General features: G+C 43.9%; 1 protein-coding gene across 1 annotated transcript in view; it reads right to left on the reverse strand.

Moving 5' to 3' along the window:
- The window catches only part of CDC20B (cell division cycle 20B), a 223,166-nt gene that overhangs the window by 37,870 nt on the left and 172,497 nt on the right, over positions 1-12,799 (reverse strand). The window contains exon 9 of the mRNA XM_069626486.1: positions 10,232-10,326. Coding sequence (XP_069482587.1) covers positions 10,232-10,326 — 95 coding nt within the window. The remainder of the gene's footprint in view (positions 1-10,231; positions 10,327-12,799) is intronic.

A 12,799-nucleotide genomic window follows, 5' to 3' on the forward strand; every position in this document is an offset into this window, starting at 1 on the left:
GGCTGAAATGCTGATTTTGCAGAGACACACAGACCAGGCTTCCAGTGCAGCCACTGTGCATATTCTTGCCAAGGATACCAAGGGGGAAATGTTTCATATTAGCAGAAGAGATAGGTCACCTGTGTGTGTAAAAGTGGAAAATCCTCATAAATGCAAGCAGGATAAATCAGGTTTGTGGTCCCTGCACACGTGATCTGAAACTGGGAGACAAATCCTATTCAGTCAAGCCAGGCTAAGACAGTTGTTCCCATCCAACCGAATGCAGGCCGATACAAAAGTAATACCAGGTTCAAAGCCTAACGTACTATCTCAAGGCCTAGTGGATCAGGGATGGTAACTTGTTGGCAACATGCAGGGGCTGTTTGCACCACCTTGAATTATTGCACTTGGGCTGGTAACTCTCCAAAGCTCCAAGGCTGAGAAGACCCTCTTTGACCAATCCCTATTCACCGCCCAGGCTAAGCTAACATGTTGCTGCATAACCCAATTGCAGTACACTAACCTAAAATATTTAAAGTTGCAACATTTAGGAGGTGGTTGCAGGAGGAGCCACCAGATATGCTTTCCGGTTTATAGTCAAAATCTCGAAAAGTAAAATCTCGAAAAAAAAAAGCATGAATTTAAAATCTCGAAAAAAAAAAATATTGAATTTTTTTTTCAATGCGTTTTTTTTCAAACCCCGCTTTTTCATTTTTTTTTATTTTACCCCTTTTTTTTACTTACCTGACCTCAAAAACACATATAAATAAATAAATAAAAAAATGGATTTTTTTTTCAAGATTTTTGTTCGTGCTTTTTGCAATTCGAGATTTTATTTTCGGTATTTTGACCGACCACCATGCTTTCCACAATCCATGTACTAATACCCTACATTTTATATATTTAGTCCACCTCCCTAACCAATCCCAGACCACCTAAGGTTTGTGTAATGTATTATTATTTTGTGACATCACCGAGCCTAAAAAATTCCTTGACGAGTCTGTAATCGACGAGAGGTTATTGAAGAATGTTGTGTTGTCCAATTCTTGATCCCTGTGCGAGAGCTCTCAAATAAAACAGTAAATCTTTAGTACATTGATGGACTCTGTTTTTCTGAGTACGGAACATTTCCTCGGCACAGTTCCTCTTTCGTGTAATATGGGAGATTAACAAAACACTTGTCTTAATTCAAGATGTGAAGTTGAAAGGAAGCATTCAGCAAGCAAGAGAAGCCAGCCCAACAAAAATGGGAGATGGGTGTGGAATTACGGGCCTGTACCAAGAGTTATGGCCTCAGTCCGAACCCTCTGATTGGCTGAATGAACTGCATCATAGCATCGCACTTGGGTTATTATGCTGAATACCCATGCCTCAGTAACACATTTGACAAACATTATTCTGACATGCAAAAAAGGTAGCAGGTGCCGCTCTCTAGAAAGAACATGGCATGATGACCTTTGCCCCGCCCACAGGGTGTTGGTACTCTTGTTCAGAAGAGAATTGCCATCACATTTCAGTGCTGAACTGTCCATGTGGGCGGGACAAAGACTGATATGCAAATTAATATTTCCCTTCTGTGAAAGGTACAGGGGGCTATAGTGTGCCTGCAGACTCTCGAGTGGGTACCTTCCCAAAGAACAGGTCATTTAGCCATGTTCATTCTCGCAGAGGGGCACCTATGACTATTTTTTGATTCTTTAAGGTAATTAGGTTTAGTCACCCTGAGTTTCCTAGGGTCATCCAGACGTGCACCCCTTGCTCATTCTGCTCAGAGAGGCACAGCTCCACCTCACTGATGAGGCCCAAAAAGGCTGAAACATGTGTTTGGGGTTGCTGTTGGTACTCTTGTTCAGAAGAGAATTGCCATCGCATTTAGGTGCTGGACTGCCCATGTAGGAAGGACAAAGACTGATATGCAAATACATATCCCTTCTGTGAAAGGTACAGTGAGCTAAAGTACCTACACAAAGAACCGTCCCAAAGAACAGGTAATTTAGCCTGGTTTGTTCTCTCAGAGGGGCGCCTATGACTATTTTTTGATTATTCTGACATTGCATTATCTTAAGCATGGTTCCTTTTTAAAGACACATTTTCTAAGTTTTTGGTTTTTTAAAAAGACATTACTATTATTTCCAGGTTTTATTTCATGCGTAAAGAATCAAGGGGAATGTGGGTAGAAAACTTCATATTTTCTGTGCTTATGTGCATCAATTATATGAACCACTATATAGTCCTTAAAAGGACCCAAACTTCAGACTTTGCTCTTAGACTCCTAATAATGAAATCCTCATACTGCCATATTTTAGCCCCATCATTTTCCCTAATAGAAATTAAATGAGAAACAGGATGTTTGGCAATTATTTTTGTCATCATCTTAACTTTATTGTCCAAAATTACTAATTGGATAAAATTTGCATGTTTCAGATTTGTTTCTTTGGTCCCATCATTTCGTTCATTTTGGCATCTTACTGGGAATTGGCTTTCAAAGAAATCTGCATTAAACCAGCTCTCTCTACCTGGGAATGTTCGGACCCGAGCCATGTTACGGAAATAATCAGATACTTCCGCCTGATTGATCACTGGGGATAGGCAATGGGACCAGAACTCTAAAAATGTAGACTCTCCTGTGACTTCAAGGAGACATTAGCATTCACCTCAAAACCTTTTACATTGATGCACAAGTGCCAGTGGATTGTTCATCTGGCAGCTGCACTTTTTTGCACATATAATTCCACAAGTCTATTGCAGTCCAATAGAGAAACATTCTAAAGATCACACACCATGTCAGGGTGGCACTGGGACTTCAGATATTATTGACAGCACTGTACTCATTGTATTTACTTTATTTTATGTATTGGGTATTTATAATGCGCCCATACACAATGTGTTTTCGAGGCACAACAAGACAAGAGGGTTGGGGAATAGGGAGGACAAAACAAGAAAATGATCCTACTAGATCATTGTGCAAGTGCAGTAAGAGAAAGTGCCGGTCAGGGCGGATGGTCCTGTTAGAAAAGCGAGTGCCAGGGGAGGCCAGGTGGACAGAGCCAGGGGAAAGAAGAGAGTGCAGGGGAAGAAAGGTCCACAAGCTAAGTGCAAAGTAAGGGGATGGAAGCGCTACAAGGATACAGGCCCAGGGAGAGAGGGATCATGGGAGACCAAGTGCAGGGGGGCCTGATGCCCTGTAAGACTCTGAAGGAACCATGCAGCCAGTCAAGGGGTAGACAGGGACATTAGCAGGGGAGAGAGAGGGAAGGAAGAAGAGAAAAGGAACTTAAGCAGATCTGACACAAGTCTGAGAGGGGCAGAGTGGCCATTCCAGAGGGCGGCACCTGCAGAGGACAGAGATCTACCCCCCACACTGCCTGGCAAAGCGTTTGATGTGAAGAGAGTAAGAGCTAGATGACCAAAGGGCCCTAGCAGGGAGGTATTTAGGAAGAGAGTTGGTTGTAGCGGGGTCCCGGGCTGCAAAAAGCCTTGTGGATGATGCAGAGCGTCATGAACCTGATCCACGCAGCAACTGGGAGCCTGGAGTCCTGTTCTGGATTAGTTGAAGGGGCGAAGGGAGGTGTTAGGAAGATTGAGGAAGAGGTGGTTGCAGTAGTCCAGCCTGGAGAGGACCAGAGCTCTGGAGACATTGAGTTTCTGGGGGAAGGTGAGGAAAAGCAGAATGCCTCTGAAGAGGTGGAGCTGAAAGAGGGCCTTCTTGGTGAGGTCTGTATTGTGAGGAGAGAAGGAGAAATAGGAGTCGAAGAAGACTCCTAGGTTTTTTGCCTCACAAGGGGGTGAGTGGAGGGGGCTCATGGAGGGTGGTCAGAGTGTGGGAGGAAAAGAGGGAGCAGAGGTCTCAATGAGAAGGAAGGATCTCTGTTTTACTGGCATTAAGGCAGAGATCATTAGAAGTATGCCATGCCTGAAAAGAAGACAGGCAGTCAGGAATGAGAGATGAGGTAGAGGAAGTGAGCTTGAAGGAGAGCTGTGTGTCATCCATATAACACTGGAAGTTAGGAGAGAAGGTGGAGATCAAATTAGCTAGCAGGGCGAGGTAGGTGTTGAAAAGCCAGGGCGAGAGGATAGAGTCCTGAGGGACACCACAGGTGGAGAGTGAGATAGTGGAGAGAAAAGGGCCCAGTTGAACCTGGGAAGGTTGGTCCGTGAGGAAGGAGGTCACCCAGTCCAGAGCAAGGTCTGTGATGCCAAAGGTATCACACAGCCGATTTATCAGGGTAACAAGATTGACCATATCAAAGGCATATCATATCAAAGGCAGAGTAAAGTTCAAGAATTCATCTCAACTCTAATGTACTGTGTCAGTCATATGTGAAAGTATATGTTAGGTTTCACTGCTTTGCTGTTCTGGCGTGTGTGGAGGAGCAGAACCGGGCGCCATTGATGTGCCACAACGTTCATTTCGTGAAGGTGTTTACGTTCTAGTCTTCCTGCAAGATGGCCACCACCTAGGATATGTCAGCTTTGGATTGCAACAGTGGTGCGTTGTAACCCGCTTTTTTCCCCCTCAGGGTAAGCCACTCCTCCTGTTACTTCTATCCTTCACTTGCCACTATTTTTGCTTGCCCTGCCTTCTTGTTCTTGTTACTCAGCTGCCCTTTTTTCCGATGCCTCATATTCTTGCCTTACCGCTCTGCTCTGTGCTGGACTGCCTGCTCCTTCTAATCCTCTTGTGCCTAGTCAGGTTCCTGTCTACATTTGCTGCTTTCACCTGCTGCACCTCACCGCTCTGCTCCGTGCTGGACTGCCTGCTACATTGCATCCTTTGTTCGGTGTCTGCTTACTGCCTACCATTACAGCATCCACCTGCTGCGCCTTTCTACCCATTTCCTGCTTGCAGCCATTCTCTTCTTATAGGAAGCTGCCTCCTTTTGGACGGACTATATCATTACAGGCCGGACTGTCACGCCATCCTTGGATTCACCAACAATCTTAGCCATTGCGCTTCATAGCTTCCTACAACATGAGAGGAGTTTCTGCGTTTTGTTTTTGCACCATTGGCTTTTTCTCCTGTCTTGGGTGTTTCCGGGGAGTCAGCCTCTTGCCTGGATTATTGTCAGGCAGGATTATTGGCTACTCCTCCTGGCAGGCCGTACCTCTACAAGGAGCGCAAGACATCTAAGAAGAAGAAGAGCAAGAAGCCAATCCAGACAGACTCTTCCCAGCACACCTCTTCTGGAGACTCAGGTGAGGAGAAGGAAGGGGAGCTTGACATTAGGTCACTATAGAGCTACTTTGAACAAATACATAAAATGCAAACTGCACAATTTTAATTTTACTTTCGGAATAATCCCTCGTGTTTAACATGCCTTGATAGTCATTGGCACTCAGTATATCACTCAGACTTTAAAAACTAGATACACATGTTCATCCTTGGGACAATGATTATTGAACAAAGTTACGCACCACGCATGCTCCTCTTTAGTTCTGGGATCAAAAGAAGGCAAGCTCTGCTTTACCTGTCGAGAAGATGTAATTCAAAGGCGCAGAGAAAGTGGTAGCGTCTATTTGATGTTTTACAACCAAGTGTGTGTCTAAATAAAACCCCAAGAATAAAACCCAAAGAAATGTCACTGATGTTAGAAATGCATTTTACAGAATGCCCGGTGAGATGCCTTTCCCACAGAGCTCAATCATGACATGAGCTCAGCAGAAACATGTGCAGGCTGCCTTTTTGGGGTAAAGCATGACAATAATATGTTTGACCGTCTTGCGCTAATTTACCTTTAAACTTAGCAGATACCAAATCTTTGATATTTGACACTCATGGATACAAGTGTGAGACAACATACTTTTGAAAGAAAATGGAATTCTAATGTAAGATATCCCACAGTGAATATGAAATAATAATTATCAGGATGTATGTGGAGCAAGGCAGAACCCTGGGCTATCAAACTGCTCAGTATTTGGGCCCAGATCTGGCTGCAAGGAGGACAACATTGGTCTAATCAGTGAGAGAAAATTTGAACCAGAACAAGCAGAGCATCCCTCACTTGCTGCCGCTGGATCTTATTAAGCACCCCATGGTCAGTTGTGCCCAAGGCTGGTGAAAAAATCGAAAGAAAAAAGCAAAGCATATGTTGAGCTGGATAGTCTTCTATGCACTAACATCTGTTTGACTATTGACTGTATTTCGCCAACCAGTCTCCGTTCAAAGATCTATGTTTTCAGTTGTAAGACCAGGTACCCCTCAATCACTATGCCCCAGAAAGGGAAAAATGTGGTTGATAAGGGTGCAAAGATAGCAATTCTGTAACTCTGGGTCCCGGTAAAACGTATAGATGTTATTAAAGAATGTGGCAATATTTTCTTAACCAGAATGCCCTGTCTGTGGAAGCAGAAATATTCCTACCAACATTAGAGAGTTAAAAAAAGAGGGCTATTTCTGTAATAAAGACAAGGAGATACACATTTACAATTTAAAAACATTGCACCAAATAGATGTACAAGTCAATCAAATAGGTACAATAAAAATGCACCTGCCAATTAAAGATTTGAAAATCAGCACTGTCCCTTCTCTATAGGGTCAACGAAAACCATGGAGGACTCAGCATTCCCTATATATTTTCGCTTGGTGTCTTTTACAATATCCAAAAACACCACAAACATACCCCACCCAAAAAAAGAAAGAAAAACACCATCTATTAATGAAAAGACATTTTTCAAATTCCTCATCCTCACTCAGTGCCACAGGTAGAAAGCATAGCTTTAGCATCCCAGAGGTTTGCACTCAGTACCACTTCAGCAGCCAGCAGGGTGCTCATTCATTTAATCACTCCTTTGTGTTTCAGTGCCTTGCTGGAGCCAGAAGGCTAAAGGTGGGCAGGCCCAAAAAGATCATTTGAAAGTACAAGTTATACACATCCCAGTCTCCCCTCACAGTGATTGCATACATGCAAACTATACATTTGGGCTTAGTTCCTTGGGCTGTGGCCAACAAGCGGCACATAAGAATGCACAAAAATACCAACTGTGCTCTGATTGAACAGTTTATTGTCTGATAATGTATTCCCTGTCATGGTTTACACAATCCTCTTGCGTAGACAACAAAGAAAGGAAATGCAGTAAAGAATGCATATACATATATCACAAGTTCGGTGCAGCGTTAAAAATGCAGTGGTAATAATATTACCACTGCATTACTGCTCAGCCCAACTATGAGTTGGACAGAAAATTTGGAATCCACCTCCAGCTCTGAGCTGAGGGTAAATCTGTGAACTATCTGTCCATTTTGGGCACAATTAGTTCCATTGGACTCAATATGAATGGGGACTTACCGCCCCACTGCAACTTGGGATCCAGCACTAATAGCGGTAACGCTGATAGCGTTGGGCGGTATCCCGGTGGATTTACCGCTGGGATACCGCTCACTCGTGATGAGGCCCAAAGTGTAACTTGTCTAAATAACTTTATTTATTGAAAACGCAACTATTCAGCTCTGTGCTGAATACTTGTTCAACTATTCGGCATTCGGCCGAATACTTAAATCTACTATTCGGTACATCCCTAGTGCCAAACCTTAACCCGAACCCGAGGTACAAGCAACTCAGGCAAAATGTGATGGACTCAACACATTTTATATTGAGAAAATAGACAGAATCCAAGAGACAATCAAATCAATCTCTCACAGAATTCGCAACCCCTGCACCCCAGCACACACACTGCCCATCTGGACTGAATTTTCTCCTCTCACTCTCCCCCATTTTCCCTCAAAATCTACTTCTTACTCTCACCACATAATGCCATCCTCCCTCATTAAACAATTGACAGGCTCTGCGTTCAATGCGCTCCTCAGCCTCATTAATGCCATCCCCACCGAAGGGTAATTCCCGAACACCCTAAAGACTAGTCTCATACAGCCTCTTCTGAAAAAACCAACCCTAGATGCAGATGACCTGGACAACTAACGGCCCACTATGAGCCTCCCATTTATTGTCAAAATCTGGGGGAAAGTAGTCACTACACAACTACTCACCAGAATCAAACAACTCCATCTCTTAAATGGCTTTCATTCAGAGGGTTGCGCCAAGTATAGCATTGAAACAAACACCATGCATGTGGTGGATGATGCCCTCCAAATTATGGATAAAGGTGGCACATGCCTCCTCGTCTTTGACCTCTCAGGTGCATTCAACACCGTCGGCCACTGAATCCTTCTCACCCTCCTTGCTGACAGGATGGGATTCTCTGGCACCATCCTGAATTGGTTTATTACCTACATGTCGGGCAGACATGAGGCCGTACAGATTAACTAGTTGCATTCTGCTGAGTCCTCCAGTGCTCCACCCTCTCACTAATCCTTTTTAACCTTTACATGGAGCTTGGGGCACTCTCCTCCAAGATCTCAATATAGCCATCCATTAATATACGGACGATATTCAGTTGTACATGAGAGTAAATGGAACGCAGGACATCATATATGTCTGTGATTACCTAGCCATCATCCGGTCCAGGATGACGACTGCCTGCCTCAAACCAAACCCCTCCAAGACTAAATGTGTCCTCATCGGTGCACCTGCTAAAAATACAACTTGTCCAACAATGGCTCAATGATGGGCACCTAGAAGGATTTGATCAACAGCTCCCAACTCAGCAAAATCCTTAAGCCGCACCATTCATAGAAGCATGTCCTTCCAGAAACACATAGTCAAGAAGGACCAAGCAGCCTGGCTCCGAATCTCCACCCTTCAAAAAATCAAAACCCTTCATTCTGCCGCAGGATTTACAGACAGTAGTGCAGGCCCTTGTTATTGCACACATCAATGAGAGAATTGCTCTCTGGACAGGGTTCTCAGCTGCTCACTTGGTACCCCTAAAACGGTCCACAACTCTGCAGCATGTCTTATTACGGAGGCTTGAAAATATGATCAAATCAACCCCATCCTACGCCAACAGTCCTCCTGTCATGCACTCCCCGTCTGGAACTCAATCCTGGTGTCGGCTCGTAATGCCCCACAAATCTCCAATTTCGAAAATCTCTACAAAAATTGCTTTTTCAACAACACCTGACCAAGGACTAATTCCAATGGATGCACATACTGATGCACAGACCTCATCTCATAGTACTGTCCTACCCACACCGTGTTCATTGCTCTGCTACTCTCAAGTTGGGCCTGTGTGTTAAAAAATAAAATACAAGATTTTAAATTAACAATAAAACTTTGCTTGAATATATCTATTCCAAGCTCTTTCATGCAGATATCAGGCAGGAATTGAGTGTAGGCCTGTAGCTAGGTCTAGATATCTTAAAACAAGAATCATGCATATCATTCTAATTATAGAGCCAACTGAAGGCTGTGATGGAATTAAAGCCAGTGGTCGAAGTGAGCGGGAGAGGTTGGGAGTGGTGCTCCTCTACTTTTTTAAATTAAGGTTCCTATACTTTTATTTTAAAAAGAAACCATTCCGGAATGGGTTTTTTTAAGATAAAAGTCTAGGAAGAAGTTGAAACTTGCACTTTCAGTGCACTGCACTGAATGTTCCCTTGAATAGCAGGTGCCTGTGTTTGTGGGTTTGTATTGAGTGTGGGATGGGGCTTGTGTGGAGTGGATGCAGGCCAGCAGGGAACATAGTTCCACTACTTCTTTTCGCACACTTCGACCACTGATTAAAGCCCTAATTCTTCCTGGCTCATATTTTGGTTAGTTTTTCAAAGAACACCTTTCTTATAAATGTAGTTTCAGACATCTTAAACAGTCTTGGCACAGAGATGCACGGTGATGTTGGAATGTACAGAACATTCTGTGATTACCTCACAGAACTTAAAATACTTGTGTTGTATTGTTGCGTATGCCTCAACATCACACTGTATACTTAAAAGCCGTATTTTCTCTGTTTGCTTATACACCTTTAATAACGACATCAGGGCCCCAATGAGTTGGCATGGTGTACTCTCCCTACCTACAATAGGGGCCACATTGGACAGGGACAACAGAAAGTAACCTTACTCAGCTGGTCAGATCAGTGTATTGGCCCCTGCAGCAGCTCATTTCATAGACCTGTTGCATGCATTCTGCATCCACTCGTGCCCACCGCTCACACTTGCACAATGGGACCAATGTAGTTGTGTATAGTCTAATTGATCATCACATTGTAATTGTAATTGGTTATTTCTAAGTGCGGACCCGGGGATCGAACCTGTGTTGTTCCCCATAGACTTGCTTCCAAGGCAAGCGCGTTGCTCCTGAGATATCCTTCCAAGACATTGTATACTTTGGGTCTTTGAAAGTGTTGTATCGCTCACCTGGTTAGTATATGTTGGTTCCAGTTTAAAGCTCCAACCACTGACACGTGTCCCAGCATGTTTCTCAACCTCTTCTTCGTTTCAATGTCCCATAACTTCCAAAAGAAACAAGAAAATCTTATAAGAAATTTCCAGCAGATAGCGCTTTAGCAAAAAAACCTCACGTAATTTGTCTTTAGCTGCCATACTTGGATAAAATGGGGTGGCAAAATAACATATTTACGAACGTGCAGTTTCATGCAAAGCACCGGGGCCTGATTTACAACAATGTTTTCATTAGGACTTTCCCATGTTAAAACATTTGTGTAAATCAAGCCCTTACTAAAATGCGGTCCAAAAATGTACGCATCGTTATGGGGTGGACTGGCCTAGAGGGAACTCTGGAGATTTCCCGGTGGGCCTCTGCACCGTGGGCTTCTTTTGTGTGGTATTTCCAAATGTTCTCATAGGAAAAGCATTGGGCTTGCTGAACATGTGTCATATGGGGCCACTTTGATAATTACTTCCGGGGCCTCTTTTTGTCTCTAGTAATTATTTCCAGGGCCTCTTTTAGCTCCCAGTCCAGCCCCACGTGTATGCCAGACAGCACTGCCAGTCACACCCTGTGCTTCATGCAGATTGCTAGCAATAATATGTATACAATAATAATACTAGGTTTTTATTTAGCAGGTAATGCTAGAGTACTCTTGCTTCATGCCTTGTAGTGAGAGCGTGTACTACCCCCAATGGAACGGTTCCGTTTGGTAATGCAAGAGCAATGAGTTTTTCAAACAATCCCTTCCATTTTGAACGAGACTCTCTTATAAGTGCTGGAATCTCGTTCAGCCAACAGTACCCCAAAGTAACTTCTTGTAAGCAAGGTGTGCGCTTTCAGGAGCAGCTGCTTCCAATCAATGTCTCACTGCCACACCTGTCCGTTCTTTCATGTTATGTTACTTGGCATTTATATAGCACCTTATATATCATTGGTATGACCTCAAAGCGCTGGTAGGTGGAACGCCCTCGGGTGTGGTATTGGTGGTTCTGTGCGGATGCCCGGTACAGTCGTTCGGTGGTGGTGATATATTGGTCTTGTGATGAGGTTTGCGTCGTCGCTGGATTGGAAATAAATGTCTGTGAATGACAGGGCAGCCAGACCAGCACCAGGTATCCTTGTGATTACTGTTGTGTACCCAGCGTGCAGCAATGAGCCACACTTCCAGCCCACTCATCATTGTGTCTCACGTCCAATGCATCAAAACAACTAGTGAGAAGGATGGCGTTCCCCGCAAGGCTGCCTTCAATCTCCTATTTGCTCCTGACACACTCTCTGGTGTATGCTGACAAAGGTGTAGATTGTGTGCGGATGCCTGTGCTGTATTGCCAAGTGTTGGGATTTAGTCCTTGACCTGTAACTCTACTAATGCTTCTGTTGTGCCACTGCGTCGTCTGATCTGCTGGTGGCCTGATGCTCCAAATGTGTATTATGGGGTCAGCACTTATCACCGAGCAGATGGTTGATGCCCACCCCAGCCCTGTCCCTTTCAACATGGTGTCGGCCTGTCAGTGCTGGGTCATCTGGTTGGAGCACCTTGACATGCATTTTGTGGCCATCAGGCATAGGGATGATGGTGCAGATATGTCTCTGCTGGTCTACCCCGCTGGTGAGGCTGCTAACTGTACTTTCCAGATGCTGCCAACAGTGAACGGTTCCTGCTTTGCTGCCTCTGCTGCTCTGATAATGTACTTCAGTCAGATAGTGAAAGAGGACTATGGACCACTTGAGCTCTGACAGACACAAAAATGACCTAGCGAGGTGCATAATGCATACTATGTGCACCTACGAGATGTGGCTTACACCTACACGACTATTGATGAGGAGGAGCAGGTACAGAGTAATTGAAACAATTTATAGAGGCCAATTCCCACTCTAAGTGAGGCCCAAAGGTTCCTCTTTGAAGCATTTTTGCACTTAAGAGTGAACTGGATCGTAATTGGAGGGCCTGGTGTTTCATGACACATAGTGAAGAAAATAGACATCAACCTTTACCCACGATAGTCATACAGGCACAGAGAAGATGAAAGCAAGCTGAGGGAAAGGTTATGGTTCCCTGACCTGGAATGCAGGGTGGAGGAGCTGGTTGGTCATTGTCTGATGGGTCAAACCACAGGATAACCAGACAGGTCACCTCATGTTGCCACACTTCATTGAAGTACAGTCCTGTGGCACAGTGTGAGCATGCATTATGGGACCCTGTCATAGGCTCATAAATCTCGACTTGAGACTTGAGGACATTTTGATCTGGACCACTTTAAACAGCCCTCTTTTAATAAGAATGGTACATTAAATTTGTTTACAGGGTCCCTTGATTCCCAAACACCATTTGTGTCTGCCCAGTCGTATGTATTATTATCTATTAAATTACAACATACTACTACCAACTTTTATCAAAAATATCAATTTATTTTAATTTTATAAAATACATATCAATAAAATGCATAATTTATCATGTTTCAGACACAATTCGAAAAATACTTTTTTACTTGGACAAAATTGACCCATGCACAATCTGTTACCTACTACATTGG

The sequence above is a fragment of the Ambystoma mexicanum genome, chromosome 6p, assembly GCF_040938575.1.
Source record: "Ambystoma mexicanum isolate Mex_15411 chromosome 6p, UKY_AmexF1_1, whole genome shotgun sequence".
NCBI classification, from domain to species: Eukaryota; Metazoa; Chordata; class Amphibia; order Caudata; family Ambystomatidae; genus Ambystoma; species Ambystoma mexicanum.